We start from the raw sequence: 22,791 nt of genomic DNA on the forward strand, positions 1-22,791 counted from the left end.
CGAGACCATGCACTTGTGCATGGGATCCCCCTTCCTTACCAATAAAATCACTATACTCTCTTGGGGACATGGAGAAGTCTCCGCTTTATCACACAGAGGGTACCAACTGCCCCACACAACAGTTGCCCTCTGTTCACCTCACCTCAGCCCTTTGAAATACTGGCTGCAATGACACCATCAAAGGCCACAATCGGAGAGAGGCCTTGGAACCCACAGGCAAATTCTACTTCTAGCAAACTGCTCTGCACCCGCTGAGCAGCAAAGGAGAGGCCATCCCACCTCTGAAAGACACAGAGTGCCTCTCCGAGGAGGGATCACAGTCCCTGCAATGGCAGCCGACGCTGGAGGAATATACAGCTCTTAAGTGATGTGCTCGTATGCTATAAGCAGCTGTGTGGCAGAGAGATGACCCCCTGAAAAGGAGAACAGCTCTGCGTTGTCCACACCACGCTGCCAGGGAGGAGCCTCCGTCCAGCCCCCGATGGCTTCTCTCTTGCCATCAAGGCTATCGCAGGGTCCCTCACCTGCTAGATGTGTCATCTGAGTGGGGGTGGGGTGGGGAGAAGGGTCTCTGTCTCACCTACCTCTCTCCTTTGAGACCACAGACCTCCACTCAGGGCTTCGGCAACTGCACACAGCACAAATTCTGCAGCCAAACGGCCCAACAGCCTCCGCCAACATTGCAATGCCACTGTACCTGCTGCTAGAGGTGATCAACGGTAACTCAGTATCTCCCTCTAGAGCAGCGTTTCCCCCCAAAGTGTGAGGGTACAGGGGTAACAAAGGACTAGGACGTTGGGTGGCAGGGGCAGGCCTCTCAATTGCCCTCCAGAGTCTCATCTTTCATTTTTAGAAGTCTCTAAAGGAAGTCTCTATGCTTGTGAAGACAAAACCTTCCAAGAATGTGATCAAAGTGCAACCAATGCAGCGATGTTTGCCTGAGCTTGCAGACAGCCTGGAACAATAGTTCTGAGGTGTGAACTGCGCATTCATTTCAAGGGGTGCTAACAGAGGCTGCAAGAGAGGAGAAGCATCGTATTATGAAGACTAAGTGATGACGTGTTTTGGCAAAAGCCTGCAAACACTATATAGAGGACTTTATTGTTTAATCATTTGTGCTACCCTGAAGAGAATACTAACTGTGAAGAGAATGGGGAAATGCTGCCTTAGAGGTCTTATACATCCCAATATGGCAACCAGAACCCTTTTCACAGTGCCGAATGTTAACACTTACAAAGATGTTGTTTGCTAAGCCTGGTTTGAAATCTTATTGCTGTAGCTAAGGTGGCTTTTGGGTCAGACCCAAACTAAAGTATTTGATCAACATCAGAATAGGAAGCACAGGAGGCATGGTTGTGGAGCATGCATAAACAGAGTATGAACGCCACAGCCTGGCCTCTGTACAATACCATATGCCTTCCTTAAAGTGCAAGGATGAAGCTCTCAGCAATAAATCATGAAGATCCTTGCTGGTGAGGCCAGGTGTGCCAAGGACACTGGTAGTCAGTTTCACCTCTGCAGCTTAGTGCTCTATTGAGGAATACTCTCATAACGTGGCTGACCCTAGCTCGCAGTGGTCAGTCTTTTGAAGCATATCTTGAAACTAGGCCAATGCTGTTGCATATGCCAAAATAGAATTTTTTAAATACCTACTATCAAAAACTAATGTGGAATAGAATTTAAGATCTGGAAATAGCAGTGAACAGATAGAAAAATTATTCCAAGTTATTCCAAGTTTTATTCATTTAGTGCCCTGTAGATCTCAAAGTTCATCTTACTATCTTATGATTTTACCAATGTATGTACTACCACACATTAGGTTTAAAGCAAGGCCATTTAACATGTGACACATTCATCAATGCAAGATTTTAGCTGGTGTGTTTTAATGTCTCCAGAATGATCCAATATAATAATTACTAGGACTCTTGAAGGCCAATTTGGATGTGGAGAATGTTTACCAAGGCCACATGAGCATTACATTTTTTAAAACCCAAGTAAAACAGTGAAAAACCTTTCCCCTCAGCAGAAGCTTGCCCCCATTGCCTTCTGCAGTCCCCAATCCACCCTGCAAACTGCTGCCTATTTACAATGTTTTCCAACATACTCTCCCCATCCCTTTCCCATTCTGCCAGACTGTTCTTTCCCTCTATGATTCTGTATATTCACAGTATTAGGATGGCCTCCGCAGGCTGATTAGTGAAGTCCTTACATGCCAAATCACAGAACAGTCCCATAGCTGCATACAGGCTAACCTGTTTCATTCACTATTGTGCATAAAGATCTCATAGGGCCAGGAGACGGTAGGTGAGCACAAAGGGTCTCATGAGCTCTCTACAAAAGGAACCATTAGTCTGGTTCAGAAACTTCTAACAAAATAAAAACTGCAACAAAACAATAAAAGCTGAAGTGGTTAGGGAAAATGAAGTACCAAGGGGAGTAAAAGGAAGTATTCTGCATTTAGTAGGTAACAGAGCAAAACTATAAATATCCAATAAGATGCAGATATGAAGCCAATATAACTGTTAAGCATGGATTCCCTAAACAAAAGCGTTCCATATATTTACGCTACTTACATGCTAAGGGTATATAATGAATTGTTCATCTTCTCAAGGGCATAGCAGAGAGTGTTTTACACATTTGTTACCTTTGTGCAGACTGTGAGCTGTATCCACAGCTTTACCTGCCACACATTGAGCACAAGGCACCATGCAAAAACCCCAAAGAAGAACAAGTGCAACCATTTACTTGACATTCTCATCACCCTGCAAGCTGCCATAATTCACAGTAGTGCTGCAATGTGGTCTGAGGCAGCACAGGCAAGGGCCTACTCAAGCTCATAGTTGATTCCCCTCCCATTTCCTTTTTTTAAAAAAATAAATAATTGTGTAAGCTAAGTTCACCTGAGAGCTGTTAACATAAAAAGGTGGAAGCTCTTGGCCTTTTATCACAATAGCATCCAAAAAACTATGTAGTTATGGATTGGCTACTGTAAGCTCCATTAAGCAGAAAATTGTGCATTAACTGGTGCCATTGCCATGAAATGCTTGGCAATTCAACCAAGTCAAAGGAAAAGGAAAGGAAAATATTTATTTAGACAATTCATATGCCACCCTTTGATATAATTATTCCCAGGTTGGATAAAGATAAAAATACAGATTACCATGGTCAAGGCTCTATTAGATACATTTTTAATTGGCCAGCCAAAGAACTTCCATGTGGGCTTTACAATAAAATACAAACCCTAATGATTTCACTTCCCATCCCTTGTTTAACACTCTTTTGATTCTAGTAGATGACATCACCTCCACTGCTAGTCACAAGAGCCTATGGTGCTGCCATTATAGATGAGTTCAAAGGCTCACCTAGCCTAGTTTCCTGTCCAAAAGTGCCCATTTACCCTATTTCTTGGAGAAAGCACACAAGAAGCCAGGGAAATAATATCCTTGTCAAATAATCTCCATCTTTTTTTGGGGGGTGGGGGGAATTGGAAGTAATAACCAGTTTGAGAATCAGAACACACACTGCCACCCATTTTCGTTAGATGTCTGTTGTCTATGGATTTTTGACACCACTTATATACTGTTAGCCATCACAGCTTCTAAGAACATAAAAACACAAGAGGGGCCCTGCTGGATCATACCAACAATCCAACTAGGCCAACATGCTGTTCTCAAAATGGCCAGCCACAAGCATATGGGAAACTGAGTGAAAGCAGGACATGAGTGCAACATTATTCCCCTAACAATTGGTATTCAGAGGCATGTTACCTCCAATACTGAGGGCAGCACAGAGTCATCATAGCAAGTAGCCTTCTCCTCCATGAAAAATATATAATCTTCAAGAAGACAAAAATGGGGGAGACTGAAATCATTTCTCATGGCAACTGCCCCAGAGTAGCTGGAGCAACCTAGCCAGATGGGTAAGGTATAAATAATAAAATTATTATTAGTATTACTTAATAAAGCTCTCAAATGCTGTTGATAACCCACATATACCATGACTGTCAGGATTGCTCCTTGTTACGGTTTCACGAGTGCTGCCATTTTAGTGATCGGGGAACAAGTCATCTCAATGTTCCCCAGACCACCATAAACAACTTTACTGAGTAAGGTTGATTTGCACTCTCCTCTCCAATTTCTTTCTTCAGGAAGAGTAAAGAGACCATGCACAACAACGAGTGGAGGCAGCAAGCTGTGTTTAATTTTATGTTCAATGAAATTTGGGGACACCTCCTCCTGTTAGAATTCCCACAAGTACAGTTGGTGGAAGAAGATTGGAAGAAATTTAAAGTTTATTTACAGAAACATTGTAAAATTAAGGAATGTTAGAAGGATGTTGGAATGAAGTTTTGTGGTCTTAGCAGAAATGATATAAAGGATTAAGTAAAAATAGATAGTTAATTGGTGAAAGAAGAGAGTGTAAAATTATAGTATGTTAAGATAAATTATTAGGATAAAAACAAAGATGGAAAGGATTTGCTGAAATATCTAATTGAACTAGAATACAAAAAAGGGAGGTGTGAGGAGGTCAAGGAAACAAGCAAACGAAAAATGAGTTGTGGGAAGGTTTGATCTGTCTTTTTTCTTTCTTTTTCTTTTTTTCTTTTTTTTCTTGGTTGTTTGTCTTTTTTGTAATCTTTAAAATTGGAATAAATATTATTTTTTTAAAAAAAGAATTCCCACAAGTACAGTGGTACCTCGTGTTACATACGCTTCAGGTTACATACGCTTCAGGTTATAGACTCCTCTAACCCCGATATAGTACCTCGGGTTAAGAACTTTGCTTCAAGATGAGAACAAAAATTGTGCTCCAGTGGTGCAGCGGCAGCGGGAGGACCCGTTAGCTAAAGTGGTGTTTTAGGTTAAGAACAGTTTCAGGTTAAGAATGGACCTCCGGAACGAATTAAGTACTTAACCCGAGGTACCATTGTAAGTGTGTTGGGCTGTTAACCAGAAGGCTGGTGGTTCAAGCCCACCCAGGGACAGCTGTGGACATGATTCCTGCACTGCAAGGGATTGGACTAGATGACCCTCAGAGGTCCCTTCCAACTCTACAATTCTATGAACTGTGCAGGGTGGAACTGGGTTTCTTTCCCCTTATCTACTTCCTTACAAAATTTCAATGTGCTCAATTGGCTCCAATGAGGAAACACACTGCTCAGAGTACATAGCCTTTTCACTACGAGACTGTTATCAAGCTGAGCTGACCCACCTTATGAGCGCAAGCAAGTTGTCAAACAGTTTCAGGACCTGAACAGAGCAGGGATTACGGTAGATTGGACTGCCATTAGACATGTACCCAACCACAAATCCTCCAGCCTTCGCCTCTTCCAAGGAAGCGGGCCAACGAGCCCGTTTTATAACGCCCAGAATGGTATACACACAAAAGCTTATCTATAGAGAAACAAACAAAGAAGGAAAGATTCTAAGGGTTAAACAAAAAGAGCAACAAGAGGCCGAAGGAGTCACTTTCCTTGGAACTTCTCAATATAGCAACTTGGTAAGACTGCTTTCTGCCTCTATGAAAACTTTGGGCATGGGAGAAGGGAAGGAAATGTGGCCCTCCGGAGCTGCCTACTTGGCCCTCGGGAGCTTCCCCAGACCACAGCTCTCACTGGCCCTGTTGGCATCCTCCTTAAGTGGTTTTGCTTAGTTGGGTATGTGTCACTGAATGCCTTTTGCTTGTCTGGATGGACAATGGGAAGATGCATGTGGGGCTGTGTGTATAGAAACCTCTGACAATGGCTTCAATTTATTTATCTGTTTGTTTTATTTCTATACCGCCCTATACCCGAAGGTCTCAAGAAAGGAGATTCTGACTAAACATAAGGAAGAAGTTTCTGACAGTAACAGCTGTTAAAACAGTGGAGCTGGGACGCTGTGGATTCTCTTTCTTTGGAGGTTTTTAAGCATGTTCTTGTTGAGATTCCTGCATTGCAGGGGGTTGGACTAGATGGCACTCGGGATCCCTTCCAACTCTACAATTCTAGGATTCTATGACTTTTATCTAGCTGTACAGCAGAAACCAACTGCTATTTGACTGCTTTTAATAGTTCAGGATTAAAACAAGAAACAAAAACAGCTGCTGGTTAGGCCATGTCACTTATAAATTCCCTTGTAGTAGGTCCAGCCAAAACAATATAGATAAAAGAAGCAGAGATAAACCCACCCTAGCTCTCACTCTCCAAAATGTTCCAGATGCCAGATGTTTCAGCTTTTCTTTTTTTGTTTTTTGAGATGACATATGCTCAAAAAGTCCTTTATGAAATAGCAAAGATTTTGCACCTACTGAGTAAGGAGAAATATTCCAAAAAAAGCTAAATCCCCCTTCTCTAAGGCTCATGCTTAATAACTACTTACTCTAGAACGGTTTAGGCCACAGGGATCTTCCATGACTGGGTCTGTAAGTTTATTATCAGCACCAACATAGCGGACAAACTCTTCAGGATTCGTCAGGACTCTTAACAGAAAGAGAGAGAAAGGGAAAAGTCAGATTCAGCTTGAGAGCTGTTTCCTGCTTGGCAGGGGGTTGGACTCGATGGCCCTTGTGGTCTCTTCCAACTCTATGATTCTATGATTCTAAGATTATGTTGCCAATGATTAGCATGCTGAATCTCATGATCTGGATTGCTGGTGTGATTCTTGTACAGGATATTATTAAACCTTACAGCCTAGCACTGTAATCCCCCCCCCCCGTACTACATTAGAGAAATAATGGAGGAAGTCATGCACCTCCTCATCTCTTCAGACAGCCACAAGGTTGTAACAGGAGACATGAGTTCTTCCAAGAAAACCTTCTGCCGCGGGTAGTCCTTGAACTGGTTGCTGACGAGGACTAGGGCTTCCATGAGAGCACACTTCTCCATCTGGGTCAGGAGTAGCTCATTGGAGAGCAGCTGCTTTACATGGTTGTACAGCATGTCAAAGTTTGGCTAGAAGAAACAGATTCAAGCAAAGGTCAGTCAACTGACAGAATCACACAAAACTCGACTTCTTGAATACATGCAGAATTCCTACACAGAATAGTTGATGGGAGACTGCTTTTGTTCGAGGCAACGCCATACATTATTTAACATTTGTATCCCACTTTCCCAGCAACAAATGTTCAGCTCAAAGTTGCTCGCAATAATCACAGTAGCATTAAAAAGAAAACCAACATTGCAATCACTATAATATCAAACGCAATGGCTATAAATAAAGCAAATAAAGCAAACAACAGCAATGAATTGATCAAAACAATTAATACAATTCAATAATGTAATAGTAACTCATTGTATTGCCAGGATACTTCCTAATCACATGGAACCTTATTCCAGAACAAAAAAATGGAGAGACTTCCGGGTTGGCGCCTCCGGCAATGGCTGAGCTCCTCCAATCGGGAGGAACTTACTCCGTGGAAAATAGAGTCTAACCGCCACGGCGAAGGCGGAGACCCACTGAGATCACAGGCAGAAGAAGCCTGTGAACCTGGATTCGGCTGGCACCTTTTGCGCCTCCCCTACTCGCAGGGAGCAGCACGGTGCTTTGAATCAACTGCTTCTTTCACGGAGTGAAGCCGCATTGCCATTGCTGGAGAGCGCTGACTTTTTTCCTGTGGACAATTGGATTTTAAACAACTACCCGTGAGTAGAACGGAAAATTGGACCTTTAAGTACCTTAATTTGGCGCCGAAAGCGGGAAGGTCATAAACAGGAAGTCCGCCTTCCGCTTTTGTAAATAGACTGAAGCAAAGACGTTACAAGCTAAAGTCTTTGAAAGCTTTTGATAAAGGATTAAATCTCCATCGGTTAAAAATACAAAACCCCCCTTGGAAGCAGGTGAAGAGGGGGAAAATTTTTTGAACTTAGTAAGCCTGCAGGAGTGAGGGGAAGATCAAATTACCACAGCTCTGAACCTGGGAAAGGGCTGCCAGATGACGCTTGGGGAAAGTTTATTGACAGAACAGATTTGACAGCTAGCTAAAATAAGAGCAAGATACTGTTTCCATTGTCCTCTTCTGCATTTAAAATGGAGGAAAAAGTAACTGAAAATCGAAACTATGTTTAATGCCTGAGTTGTGCTTGAAAGAACTGATGATACAAGTGGAGACTGTTTCCCTCTAGAGGGAGCCTTTGAAATTGTTATAGGAGTGTAACTGGGAGGTCTCCAGCTGCAAGATAAGGATTCTGAGAACCAGAGATTGACCTTGGACTATTCAAAATGTTGATAGGAGAAGTTATTTTGACTGCATTATGTAAGACAAACTATTTGCTGGAAGAGATTCATAAAAAGATGGATGACATGACTTTTAAAACAGATAATTTGGAACAGAAAGTGACCAATATGAGACAAAAAGCGAGTACCAACACAGAAATAATTCAGGACCTGGCACAGGAACCTACCTTGGCAGAACAAATGGTCGAGGAAAAGGAGAAAGTCGTTGTTTTTGAACCTAAAATAATACAAGCGGGATCCTTAGTTCTACAGAAGCAAATTGAGGACTATAGATTGAGGTCTTTTATGACTGAATCTAGAAAAAGCCAGATTTTGAGGATTGGATCCCGGCTTGGACTGAAGAAGGAAAGTTGGAAAGATCCCTCTATCCAGGGATTAATTGACTTTTGGGACATGGACTTGGATTTGAAGGAGACTGAAGTTTTGGGGGCCTTTGGATTTGGAGGAATCTTGAAATACGTCCTGAAACACTGTATAGACTCTAGCTTCAACTATGGAAATTTGGCTGAACTGTCCAGAAGGAATAAAAGTAATGTTAGGACGGAGTTCTCTCAAGATTTGCTTTCTAGCATTAAAGAATATGAAGAAGGTCTGCAGAAGGGACTTGGAAAAGAGTTAAGAGCCTCGGACATAAGATCTCCAGGTTGATGGACTATATGGAATTGACGAAAAGGACTGGCAGAATCCGAAACCAGGGAGAGGAGTTGATGGAAGAAGATTGGAAAATTTAAAGTTTATATATAGAAATATCGCAAAATTAATGAGTGATAGAAAAATGGTGGATTGATATTTTATGGATTTAGCAGAAATGTTATAAGGAGTTAAGCATATATAAGTATTTTAGTATTAATGTTAAAATAAGGTTAAAAAAATTGGTGAAAGGAGGGAAAGTAAAGTTACATTATATTGAGATAAAATACAGAACAAAGATTGGAAAAGATGGAAAGGATTTGCTGAAATAGTTAATCGAATTAGAATACAAAAAAGGGAGGTGTGAGGAGGTCAAGGAAACAAGCAAATGAAAGATAAGTTGGGAAGATTAGTTGTGTTTTTTGTTTTTGTGTTTTTTTTTCTTTTTCTCTTTTCTTATTGTGATGTGTTGTTTTGTTTTTGTTTAATATGGTGTTATTACTTTTACTTTTGCTTTTGGTAACCCTTAAAATTTTTAATAAATATTATTTAAAAACAAAAACAAAAAATGGATTAGCTGTGCCTGGGATGCCAACTTGAATAAAATATTGGGGAAGGGGCACACACTATTTATATGGCAATGCCCATCAATTTGGGGGGAGCTGTCCCCTCTAATATTTTATGGAGGGAAGGGATCTTGACCCCTAGGAGTTGTCTCATTTGAGCTGTGCCCTGTTGGTTATGGCATCTGCAGAAACCACAGCATTTCCTGAACCTAACAGTGAACAGCGAAAAACAATTAGGTTTCCCAGATGCATATGCACTAGTGCCTAAAAATACGTGTACAATTGTGAATGGGATGTTTACACATTTGCTATGGAAACCACCCAGTATTTTTCACCTCACTATGCGTGAAGCTGTATTCAGTTGCTGCTTTAGGTTCTTAGCTCTTGTATCCATATGCTGAATCTTATATATACTCCACCCCTATGTTTTCCAGCCTCTACCACAAGGACTTCTCTCTTCTGTGACTAATAATAATATTAATTTATACTCTGCCAATCTTGCTGGGTTCCCCCAGCCACTCTAGGCACCTTCCAGCATTTATAAAAACACAGTAAAACGTCAAATATAAAAAACTTTCCGATACAGGGATGCCTTCAGATGTCTTCTAAAGGTCTGTAGTTCTTTATCTCCTTGAGATTGGATGGGAGGGCATTCCACAGGGAGGACGCCACTGCTGAGAAGGCCCTTGTGGTTGAAACAATCAAGATTGACTGACTGACAGGTAGACAAGACCTCAAGCGTCCATGGAAGGTGGATGACAATGATCAATGTCACTGCCACCAAACACTAACAGCCACACATAGAACAAACAGAGGAGCTTTAAACCACAAGGGGAATAACGAAAGCATACACACACAGACACCGCTCCAGCCCACAACACACACCAAGTAGCTCTATGACATATAGAGAATTCAGTAAAGTACCAGGACAAGCTGAGGATAATCCCGGCACATCTTGATTATTGAGGAACAGGCATGCCTTCTCACATTCTTCACTGCACGGGTCCTTGGGGCCTAGGAGAATCAGTCAATAAAGCTTGAGGGTTGCATTTGGCTCTGCACATTTTAACAGAATCAGCTGTTGGTCATACTTAGAATCACACAGTTGGAAGGGACCGCAGGGGTCACCTAGCCCAACCCCATGCAATACAGCAAGATCAGTAGCTTTTTTGTAGGTATTAAACAAAATATTACCACCCCAGGTCAAAAGCCCTCTTAAAACAGGACCGTCTACAGCACCTGTCGAAAGGACAGTCAAAACGCAACACAACAAGCCACCCTGGGCAGGCTAAAGGCACAGGCTCCCCATTGCAAGACCACCTGACTTTCTAATGCTGATTGAACCCTTAACAGCAAGCCTCTGATGACCATAAATCCCAAGGTGTGGGAGAGGTATGCAGGAACATCTGCACAATATCTTCTGCTTTGGCTAGTTACAAGGAAGGATAAAGAGTTGCACAGAACTGAAATCGCACCCTTCCCCACCCCCAGGTAACTGGAAATGTTGCTCAGTCACCATTCTGCTGCTGGTATTTTATTTGGCTTTGCTGACCCATTTTCAAACCTACCTTTACAGTCATATGGGACGAAGACTTGCTTCTTTTTTTTTAAAAAAAAGTGAAAGCTGATATTCTAAGGAAACCAAATTCTATACCTAATGTAAGATTCTCTAACACTTGCTCAGAATTGTGGAATACACAACCTTTTGTTATGATTCTCCATCCCCCCCAACACTGTTTAAATGCTTCATATAAGCATTGCTTATGTGGCATGGATGCAGTTGCTTATCAATCACATCCATGTCAACTGCCTCCATAGAGAACTAGTGAAAGACGTGTGTGGTCAGTACTGAAATGTACTTCCCCCAAAGGTCCCGTGAAAGAACTGGTATCCAATAATTTATATATAGAATTTTAGTCTATAGTGCCATTATTGCATATAAGCATGCTACTTTGCTATGTGGAAGTTTAATCCATGCACCTATACATTGTACAGTATGGCCAAAATTATCTTACCTTACTTTCTTCTACAACTTCAAAGGTAACAGAGGCAAAGAGCTATGGGAACAAGAACAAAAGCCACATATCAATGGTTCATGCTTTTGAATGTGCTGCATACCAGTCACTAGTCTATGAATAGCTGTTCCAAGTCCACGAAAATGTCTTTATCAGAGAAAAGTTTCCTCTTTTCTATTTCAACACAAGACAAGGATTCCATCAGGTAGAAGAAGGTATCCCTTAATAGTGACAAGACCAGCACTGTGTTCAGATCTTAAACATATTTTACCCAGGGAATTAAGTGTATCACAGTTCTTCAGTGTTCTCCATTTTGAAAACTGAGGGGTCACCTGTAAGCATGAAGGCAGACTAGCAGTAGTACAGAATCAAGTACCAAACCTCACTAGCTACTAGAAGCAACACAATATCACCTTGAACTTCTAGTATTTAAAAGAAACAACCATATATTTTCTAAGCATGTCTCTGCAATGTACATATACATATAAATAGATGTAAATACACACACATATATATGTATACATACACATACATACGTATATCTGATACACACATGCACAAACTTTAAAATTCATCCACATTATTGGGGGGGGTGTATTATTTAGTCCACCAGAAAAACTTGGCATGCTGGATATGGTTCACCCCAACAACAAAAATTGTCCCTCCCAGGGCATCTGTTCTCTAGAATGATCAGAGAAAAATGTTTAGCCTCCCTAGATCTATCCTATGAAACGTTTACAGGTAAGGATCTACACGGTATCACTTTTAAAAGCCTCATCATATTAACAGGATAAAAAACAGGGCTTGCCTTTGAAAGAACATCTGGCAGGTATTCTGGCCTGTAAGTGACAAATGGAAAGAGTGCCGAAACGTTAGAAAGGACACAGGACAGGATGAGGGGATCCTTTGTTTCATAGCTGAGGACAAGTTGTAGCAGTTCTATGCCATCGGATACTGGGATCTCCTAGGAGAAGAGAAGAATTCAACAATGTTCAATGCACTCTGGCTTTGTAGAATGTCACTATTTCTTTCTCAGGCAAATCCAAGGCAGGCTGCCTGTATCTTTAGCTGAAATGTGACAAACATAATACTTGCAAAAATGCCACATTAGCCTATTAACAAGTTTATATGAAAAGTATTATTCACAGAAAGCATAACAAATTAACACAAAGGTACATCAAGCCATGAGTGGGAATTAAAAATGACTAGCCAATGATGTGATAGAAGTTCGAAACAGTGGTTGTCTAGGCTCATTATAAGCAGGGAACTTATCATTTCCTTTTCTGTAGAGCTTTTGGTGACAAACTTGCACAAAGTCAAAAGCATTTAGCAATATCAGCACAGCTACTGGCATACTGAATCGTTTATAGTCTCTTGTTCAACTTTTACCATCACAGCAGAGAGCGAGTATTATGGATTCACTATTTGTGATCTATGCAAGTTCTAATGCAGTATTTACCCCCATCTGAGCACTTTCCAGAATAGCAAAGACACATTTTGAGAAGAATGACTTTACCTGGTCAGACAGAAGTCACAATCACAAAACATCAACATTGTGATGACTGCATTTGAAATTAGTGACACGTGTTCCTGCTCGTTTTTAAATTGGCTGCAGAACTGCCCATCACCAAGTTCAATTCACACACTATATTGATAATGTATGAATATTCTGCAACATTTGATCCCACAAAAGCAGCTCCAACAGAAGGGGATGCAGGAATGGAAATATTAATCTGAGGCAGAACTTCCATCCAATTTCAGAGCCAGAGGAACCAAAACATAGGCATGGGGGAGAAGTTTTGTAGCGGCAACCACGCTGCAAAAGTATTGTGTGAATTAAGTTTTAGTTTTATTGTTCAAGTTCTACTGCTGGAAGCCTTTAAGTATGGCAAAATAAATGTCAGGAAAAATGTAACCACATAATTATACATTTATTACATTTACATTCTACCTTTCCTCCAAAGGCCTCAAGGTGGCATACATGGTTCTCCCCACTTTCCACATACAGTGGTACCTTGGTTCTTGAACTTAATCTGTTCCTGGAGTCCATTTGACTTCCAAAAAGTTTGAAAACCAAGGTGTGGCTTCCAGTTGGCTGCAGGAGCTTCCTGCACTCAAGCGGAAGCAGCATTGGACATTCGGCTTCCAAAAAATGTTCGCAAACCGGAACACTTACTTCCGGATTTGCAGTGTTCAGGAGCCAATTTGTTCGACAACTAAGCCATTCGAGAACCAAGGTACCACTGTATTTTATCCTTGCAACAATCCTGTGAAGTACATCAATCTGAGACAGTCTGACATTCTAACCCAAGGGTGTGGCAAGTCACACTGGTGTGGCAGGAGATGATGGCAAGTGTAGCGGAAAGATTCAAGGGCAATCAAAGAAACATTTAAAGTTCTTACGTAGCTGCATTGTCGTATACTTTCTGTATGTCTCATGATTATGTTATAAAGTAGTTGTGCTCTATGTTATAAATCAAGTGCTGCTAGGAGTTGCTTCTTTTTCTTTTCCAATATATTTCTTATTAATAAAAGAGTTGATGTGGTGCCAGCAATTTTTTATTCTGAAAATGTGGCCCAGAGGAAAAAGTTTGAGAACCACTGTTCTAACCACTACATCACATTGGCTCTTTTGCTCTTCATAAAAATAGCAGAGCTTGAAAGACTTCCTTAAGCTAGTATTTTCCAAATAATATGTGCTACTGTAAATGTAATATAATGTGGTCAAGTTAGCATCCCCACTCCATGCTCTTCAAGAAACACTGTTGTCACAGCAAGCCAATCGAGGCAGGAAAAAAATGAAACATCAAGGCTACATACGTCCTTTTCCATGAACCGGAACATCGGGCTAACAACACTCTCCAAGAAAAAGGTCATAGCATCCCATTGCACAAAAGAAACTGAAAAGATGGAGCAGAGGCCTTCACCAGTTTTAGCTATAAGAGGAAGAAAAAGCAAAGCATTAGAACACTTCCAGATTTGTAGCAGTGTAGGCCTCTCTCTTTGGACAAGAATTTACTTTCCTACACCAGTGTAAAAAGTTCTCAAAAGTCTTGCCCTATGAACCCCCCCAATCCAGTTGTTTGGTAGCCTGTTTACAAGCTGTTTTTACTAAAAAATGAGCTTAAAAATTTAAGAGTAGGGTTTGCATTTCAACCAATATCAGGTACTAACCCCTTGCCCTCCAGCTGGAAGGCGTAGGCTGGAAAAAATAATAAGGAACTGTTTGGGTGAGGAAACGGTAAAGCAAAATGTCCACCACTGCTGGAGACCAAGCCTACTTCCCCTCCCATTAAGGAAACTTACAGTTAACGGGTCCAATATCAACTGGAGTGGACAGCTGATATTTCAGCCATTCTCCAGCCATCTGGAAGCCAGTTCGAGGGTCCAAGCGACATGCCATCCTTATCACCTCTCCCTGTTGTGCACGGAAAGCTGCCAAGGAAATAACACGTGAAAGGCTTGGTTTCAAAATGCTTTTAAATTAGAGGCACTTACTGCCATAGCTCAAATAATCCAGTCATGTAAAAGGCAGCAGTAATCACCACGAGGGAGAGAGAGAGAGAGAGAGAGAGAGAGAGAGAGAGTGTGTGTGTTTGGATTTGATATCCCGCTTTATCACTACCCGAAGGAGTCTCAAAGCGGCTAGCATTCTCCTTTCCTTTCCTCCCCCACAACAAACACTCCGTGAGGTGAGTGGGGCTGAGAGACTTCAAAGAAGTGTGACTGGCCCAAGGTCACCCAGCAGCTGCATGTGGAGGAGCGGAGACGCGAACCCGGTTCCCCAGATTGCGAGTCTATCGCTCTTAACCACTACACCACATTGGCTCTCCAGTGTCCAGGTGTCCAGGTGGCAGCTGCTTCTGCTTGCTCACTTCAACAATTGAACATTAAGTCAGATCAAGGAATCTGGGATGCAGAAACTTGAAGGAAGCATACAATCAGGGCATTAAGGCAATAGATTGTGCTCCAGCAACTAGGATCCAGAGGCATATTGCTTCTGAAGGGCCAACTTATCTACCATGGCTAATAATTGTTGATATACTTTCATGAACTGTTTTGACTGAAGGCATGTGGGGACCTTTCACATCGAAGCACCTCCTTCTGCTCTCAAATGGCCCATTCTGAGATTCTGTTAATACCATTCAAACTGAAGAGCATAGGGGAAAACTTCCAAGTTATCCTCAAAGAGATGGGTTTTACTAGAACAAAGGTAACTTACAGTTGAAGAAGCAATTAAAGTCTTCATCACTGTCAAAGTCGAAGTGAGAATATTTACAACTGGGGCTGTCTGTCTTGGAAGGAAACCCCACCTGCAAAAAGAAGGGGTGTCAGATTCAAGAGAATGAGTGGAAAAATAGTAATTTCACAGAACTCTCCCACTGGCAGAATTCTCATGTGTGTTGCAGCAAAACATTTTCAAGAACTCAGCTTGTTGAGCCACACAAATTTCAACTAGGATATAACTATGCAAGTGGCCTTATGGTATCTACTTATGTTTTTAATCTAGAATAAGTTTAAGCAGCAAGACTTCTAGGGGGCTGTGATTTCAGAATAAAAAAGAAGGGGGGGGTTGAATAGGTTGTCCCTTTGGGACATAATCTGCACTAACCGAAAGGAGGCATCAATTGTTATTGTTCTGCCTTCTGGCTGAATCAAAATACCCAGTGAAGGGAGATGATGGGAAAGACCTCCACTGGCATACCAGCAGCCTTTCCAACTATTTCTCAAGATTGCTGCTCCACACTTGGAAAACCAAAGGTCTTAAGAACACTCAAGAATTAAAGACTCTCATGGCACCATACCTTCACAAGATTAGTCATAGATGCTCGCAGGTATTTTGGAATCATAGCCAACAACAGAGGATCACGTGACAGGACTTCATGCCGAAAAAGAGCTCCCCATGTGATCTGGGTGGAAGAGCGTAGGAACTAGGGGAAAAACAAGGAATCAGTCTATCAAGCTAGTAATCTCCAACTGTAATGCTCAAATGCCAATAGTGATCCACACTGATCCTCTCAAGCTTAGGCACTGGTAAATACTCCCAAGCTCAGCTGAAACCAAGCAGCAATTACTTCCAACAAACACATGCCAAAACAACTGAAACTTTTGTTCAACACACACACCACTGTTTGCTACTGCAAGCTGGATCTTCATGAATGCTGGATGGCAGGAAAGAGCATGCCACATCACTTGACAGAGTTTCAGAGAAGAAAAGGATACAAGTATGCAATAGTTACTATCCTGAGTTACATAAACAGACCAAATCAGCACTGAGAACGAAGTGTTTAAGGTTAAGCGCCATGCTGCTGACAACAAAGCCTTTCTTCCATTGAGAAAGGCACCTAAAACATTTTCAATACACAGGCACAGAGCACAAATGGCTGTTTTTATATGCAAGAGGTTGGAAAACCTTCCCCTTTACCTACCTGGCTGGGGTGGGTTGTGAAAGCTAGAAATGACTCGAGGTATTTTCCAAGGTTGACAGGTGTTTCCACATCTGAATCAGAGCCCTGTTGAGAGGGGACGCAAACTTCAAAGGTGGATTCAGATGACAAGCTGCCACATGGCAGCTGCAGAAAAACTAGTATGGCATAGTGCAGAGCTTTCCAAACTTTTCATGTTGGTGACATACTTTTCAAACATGCATCATTTTGCAACACAGTAATTCAGTTTTACTATTAAATTGGAGGTTAAACTTGTCAGTTTGCATTTCTTAGTACAGAAAGTGTTCATCTGATGTGTAGAGATCTTTCCTATTCTAATTAATTCAAGAGGGTCATGGAAGATTCTCTGTGTGAAAGAAACAAGCAGAAGGTTCGTGATGTTTCAGTTATTCCTTCGGAGAAGCTGAGTACAGCTGGCTTAAACTCGTTCCGTTATCTTTTCTGTCAAGGTCATGATGACTATAATAGTAAGGCCAGAAGGAGCCTGGATCTCTCTTTCTGTCTCTCTTTCCTTCTGGTGTGGTGTTCTGTATATAGTGTTAAGGTTTAGACTTATTGTAAGTTATTATAAGTTTAAGTCAAATCTGCTGCAACTGGACTTCTTATGGACAGTGCCAATCCCCAATGTATTTGATTTGTGACCATTATGCTTATTTACCTTCAGTAGCAGTAAAGCTCTGCTGGATGAAATAGAATTGCCTCTGGTCTATTTTTTGAGAATCCTGCAATGTGTTTAAGTTTTTACTCTGCTAACTATATGTTGGAGTTCTGCTCTGGATCAATACTGAGTAGAATTCCATGCTAAAACTAACCCCTTTCCAGCCCCGGGAGGAGCACAGGAAGCATTCATGTGACACGGCTATACACGGAAGCCAACACACGAATGTGTCACGACACACAATTTGGAAAGCTCTGGTGTAGTGGTTGGCATGTCAAACTAGGACCTGGGAGAACAGGGTTCAAATTTCCACTCAGCTATGAAGTGCACTGGAAAGAGATGGGAACTGTATAGAGCAGTTCAACCTTGGGCATGAGATTATGTAACAGTCACTGAATAACAGTCTTGGAAAAATGCTTTGTGATGGAAAACTCACCACCAATGCATACAGCTGACTACCCAAAGAACACAAGACTTGGCAAAGTCTCTTTAAGAAAACATAGTGCTTCTCTACTAGGCCTTCACCATCTGCTGTCCTGAAAAGTACAAATAAAGCAGAAGTCTTGTATTACTATGGAATACTGTAAACATCAGTTTATGGATTTAACTTAAGTAGTATGAAACTTGAACAAGAAACCTTACTGAATTAAGTACCACATGTATCAACTCTGTCAATTTTTATGCAGGGTAGGTAGGACACGAAGGAGGACACTGGAAGCAAAGAACTATCTTAACTGAACTGTTTGATAGCACCAGATCTTCTGACAAGACAACATGCTTCAGGAGGTAAGGTGTGGCCATTACTACACCAAAAAGGAATGGGCGGAAATCGTCCCAAGGTAATTTTATCACATCAATTTTCAGCACCTGTGCATAGCGAAAGAAACACCTAGCATCCAGTGGCCTAGTCTGATGTGGAAAATGCCAACTCACATCATTCTAACAAAATCACCTTGAGATCAATAGCAACATGTGACTCACATCTCAAGTGGTGACTGCTGTGGGCGATATCCAAAAGTGATGTCCTGCTTAAGGAATGGGCTCTGCTTGTGTAAAATGGGACTTCTCCTTCCTCTCATTTGCACTGCATCCTCCTCAGCACACCCAAAATCCACCTGAGGATTTGGGGGCACTCTCTATCAATCTGGACTTACGGATCATGGCCGGAATAGGAGGCATTCTATGGTACCTTCGTCCAACTCTTGAGCCCCCGGCTAAGATTTATGAGCTCCACAAGCTATTTTGTGCCAAAACTAAGAGCAGCTTCTTTCCATGCGCTCACAGAAATGGATGGTATTACTCACTGGGCGGCAGAGAAGATGTAGTGCATGGCAACATCCCCAAACAAAACCATCAAGGGCTTGCGATCATCCAGTTTCCCCTGAGCAGAAAACAAAGGAGATCTTTGTCACAACATACGAAATTAGCTCTTCAGCATCAACTAGCAGCTGCCAGTTCATTAGTTACCACTTATACTACATGTCGGGACGCGGGTGGCGCTGTGGGTTAAACCACAGAGCCTAGAACTTGCTGATCAGAAGGTCAGCGATTCAAATCCCTGCGACGGGTTGAGCTCACGTTGGTCAGTCCCTGCTCCTGCCAACCTAGCAGTTCAAAAGCACATCCAAAAGTGCAAGTAGATAAAATGATGTTTTATGTGTAATGTATTAGTTTGTTTTTTTTCTGTTTTGCGGTTTTTTGTGTTTGTCTTTCCTTTTTTTTATAATTTTTTTTTGTTAAGATATTTAGTGACTAGTTGTATCTATTCTTTTCTATACAATTGTATTTGCTTTTCTCTTTTTATTTTTATTTTTCCTTTTTTTTGGTATATTGTCTCTGTATGTGTGTCTCAAATGAATCTCAATAAAAAAATTAAAAAAACAAAAAACAAAAGTGCAAGTAGATAAATAGGAACCGCTCCGGCGGGAAGGTAAATGGCATTTCTGAGCGAAGCTGTATGCCGGCTCCCTCGGCCAATAAAGCGAGATGAGCGCCGCAACCCCAGAGTCGGCCACGACTGGACCTAATGGTCAGGGGTCCCTTTACCTTTACCTTATACTACATGTCAGCTTTCTTTACAGATGTGACCAACAGAAAGCACAAATGCTTCTACAGGTTAATGTGTGATAGGAAATGGAGCAATAACTCATCCAGTGCTCAAAGGGCAGACGACAGCTATCATACTGCAGAATTCCTTCTCCCTGAACAACATGTCCCTCAAATCAAAGAGGGATAATTAATTGCAGTGCAGAACAGGACAAAATCCTCAGTAGACAAGATATAACTTTGTGGCCTTACCCTACTCATTCCTGGATTATATCCATAGATATATCCATACCAAAACAACACCAACACCTTGAAGGGGACAGAAAAGAGAAACTCACTTTTCTGCTGACCACGATCAAGAGACACTCTGCTGCTCCCACTTGAAGTTCTGGCTCATTCAAAAGCAGACATAGCATCTCTAGCAGCTTGCAGTTATCTGCTGTGATGTGGCTCATAGCCACCCAGTCAATGTAGCCGGCCAGAGTATTGAGTGCTGCTATCCCTACTCGACAACTTGCTTGTGCCTGTGAACAGAAAGTAATTGAGAGGTTATAAACAGTCAATACTGGATTCTGCAATCTACTTCACACAGTTCCAAAAGAACAATAATACTTTGGCATCACTGATAGCAGATCCTATGGAAAGGTTAAAATAAACAGCTCTTTCTTTTTTTTTTTACTAAGTTTTGGTTCTGATGCAAGTCATTAAGTACTATGAGAAACTTACCGTATTTTTCGCCCTATAAGACACACTTTTCCCCCTCCAAAAATGAAGGGGAAATGTGTGTGCGTCCTATGGGGCGAATGCAGGCTTTCCCTGAAGCCTGGAGAGCGACGGGGGGCGGTGCGCACCGACCCCTCTCGCTCTCCAGGCTTCAGGAAGCTATCCACTAGCCGTGGGAGACCCAGCTCTCCCAAGGCTAGCGGAGACCTTGCCGGCACCCAGAAGCTTGGGGCGCGCTGAGCTCCGCTCGCCCCAAGCTTTGGGATTAGCGTAGCACTCCGCTAGCCCTGGGAGAGCCACGCGGCTCTCCCACGGCTAGCGGAGACCTTGCCGGCACCCAGAAGCTTGGGGTGCGCTGAGCTCCGCATGCCCCAAGCTTCGGGATTAGCGCAGCACTCCGCTAGCCTTGCACGGCTAGCGGAGACCTTGCCGGCACCCAGAAGCGCTGGTGTCGGCAAGCCTTGCGCACCCGGGGGATCTCCCCCCAGGAGCGCAAGGCTTGCGGGCGGCAGCCGGCAGCACGGGGCGCCCTTCGGATGCCGCCCCGTGCTCCGCGCTGGTGTCGGCAACCCTTGCGCACCCGGGGGATCTCCCCCCGGGCGCGCATGGCTTGCAGGCGGCAGCCTGCAGCGCGGAGCATGGGGCGCCCTCCGGAGGACGCCCCGTGCTTCGCGCAGGTGTTGGCAAGCCTTGCGCACGGGGGGGGGGCGCGTGGGGCGCCCTGAAACAGAGGGCTCCCCATGCTGCAGACAGTAACCTGCTGCCCGACGCGCGGGGCACCCTGAAGCAGGGCGCCCCTCGCACCAGGCAGACATCGGCCAGCCCCACAAGCTCGGGGGACAGCGGGGAGGCGCAGCACCGCCATCACACTGTTTCTCCTATGGATACAGAGGAACTAAGGAGAAATAAAGTTGACGCAGCTCTACGAAAGTTTCCCAGCATGCTTGTGAAAGTTAGTTTGGAAAAATGAGCAGTTTCTCCATATTCTTCACAATTACTCCATCAAAGGTAACTGCTAACTTATATGGGACAACCACAGTTCAACAACAGACTGCTAGCTCAGCACAATGAACAGCAGGGGGAAAAATGTGCCTCTTTGTTCTGGCTCCACTTACTTTTGATTCCTGTGTTGCATCCATTTTCTGGAAAAGAGAATAAGGAATGAGTGAGCTACTGACATGTACATGGCTTCTCACTACTAATTCCCACCCCATCATTATTATCGTCTATATTCTTCTTAAATGAAACAAGTAGAACAGCCCAACTACCACATTTCAAGTTCATTTGTTTCCACTTTGAGGGGTAGATCACAGATTCAAGTATACTGCAATAGCCAAGTTCTGCTGCCAAGATTAGAGCTTACATATCACTCCTTCCACCCTGCAGTATTTTAGCAGCAGCAGGGCTGCTATTGTAGATTGAGGATCTCCAATCTTAACCATGCAATCCTAGTCTTGTTGTTTCAGAAGTCCTAATGAATTCAATGGGGCTTGCTCCCAAGTAAGTGGGGTTAGGACTGCATCATAAGCCAAAAGAAAAGAGACTCTTACCATGCGTCTATATTTGTTTACATTCTGCTGCAAGGTGTTGAGCAGGAAACTAAAGATAGTCTCCATGTTCTGGGTGAGAGTTTGCTGGATATCACGTCGTCGCTGGGCTGGCAGAGTCTGGAACGTCACCACATCTTCTGCCAGTCGTAAAAGTATGAACATCACTAACTCTGTCTGAGTCTCCTAGAGTCCCAAGCAAAACAAAAAACACAAATAGACAGAATGAATACAGGAATAACCTTGTGATCTTTGAAGAACATATTTGGATAATGCAGGAGGAGTGCACATATGCATTACGTCTGTATACTTTGATACAATTATATCCTACAAGTTAAGCCCAGAAAAGATGCAGCAATTTGATTGTAAGATGTATTTCATACCCCCTGTTTGGAGAGAGTGTCCAGTTCATTTAACAAGTCAGGCCAGTGCTGGGGCCATTCACGCTTAATCATCTCTACTACAATGCGAGAGAGAACATCTTTAATGTGACTTTCTTCTTCTAAAATATTCTGAGTACCCTGTAAACGAAAAATTAAAGTGTTACAAGACAGAAATTTTAGATCATCCAATACCTACCCCGCAGCAAAAGCTTGCTATAGACACATTCCAGACCAAACAAACTTCACAAGAAATGTGCACCCCATCCTAGCCTATCATACCTTGGGAGCCTCCATAAGTCAAGGTAATGGTTGCTTCAATAAAAATAGATCTATCAGAAAGGGACAATCTATACTGAGACAGATCAGTAAGCTCTGAGTTTTGTTATTAATTATCCTCCAAAACAGAGGTTCCCAAACTGTGGTCTGTAGCTTCATTATTGTGGCTTGTGCCATTTCTGTGGACTTGTGGTCGAAGATGGGAGATGGCACATCCATCACATGAAGTACTCATATTGATTTTTTATTGTATTTCATGTACTTCTATTCCTTACGTAGTATTTTAC

General features: G+C 42.5%; 1 protein-coding gene across 2 annotated transcripts in view; it reads right to left on the bottom strand.

The window, feature by feature from the left end:
• XPO5 (exportin 5) overlaps nt 1-22,791 on the bottom strand; it is a 39,989-nt gene that overhangs the window by 10,814 nt on the left and 6,384 nt on the right. For both annotated transcript variants that reach the window (XM_081856051.1, XM_081856050.1), the window contains exons 4-20: nt 22,229-22,366; nt 21,849-22,031; nt 21,414-21,440; nt 19,914-20,099; nt 18,834-18,910; nt 17,966-18,065; nt 16,854-16,937; nt 16,230-16,355; nt 15,647-15,737; nt 14,731-14,859; nt 14,245-14,360; nt 12,233-12,388; nt 11,425-11,466; nt 10,334-10,423; nt 6,732-6,931; nt 6,360-6,459; nt 5,212-5,393 (exon numbers count right to left, since the gene is read on the bottom strand). In XM_081856051.1, coding sequence (XP_081712177.1) covers nt 5,212-5,393; nt 6,360-6,459; nt 6,732-6,931; nt 10,334-10,423; nt 11,425-11,466; nt 12,233-12,388; nt 14,245-14,360; nt 14,731-14,859; nt 15,647-15,737; nt 16,230-16,355; nt 16,854-16,937; nt 17,966-18,065; nt 18,834-18,910; nt 19,914-20,099; nt 21,414-21,440; nt 21,849-22,031; nt 22,229-22,366 — 2,027 coding nt within the window. The remainder of the gene's footprint in view (nt 1-5,211; nt 5,394-6,359; nt 6,460-6,731; nt 6,932-10,333; nt 10,424-11,424; nt 11,467-12,232; nt 12,389-14,244; nt 14,361-14,730; nt 14,860-15,646; nt 15,738-16,229; nt 16,356-16,853; nt 16,938-17,965; nt 18,066-18,833; nt 18,911-19,913; nt 20,100-21,413; nt 21,441-21,848; nt 22,032-22,228; nt 22,367-22,791) is intronic.

The sequence above is a fragment of the Podarcis erhardii genome (assembly GCF_964252035.2).
Source record: "Podarcis erhardii genome assembly, chromosome: 3".
NCBI lineage: Eukaryota > Metazoa > Chordata > Lepidosauria > Squamata > Lacertidae > Podarcis > Podarcis erhardii.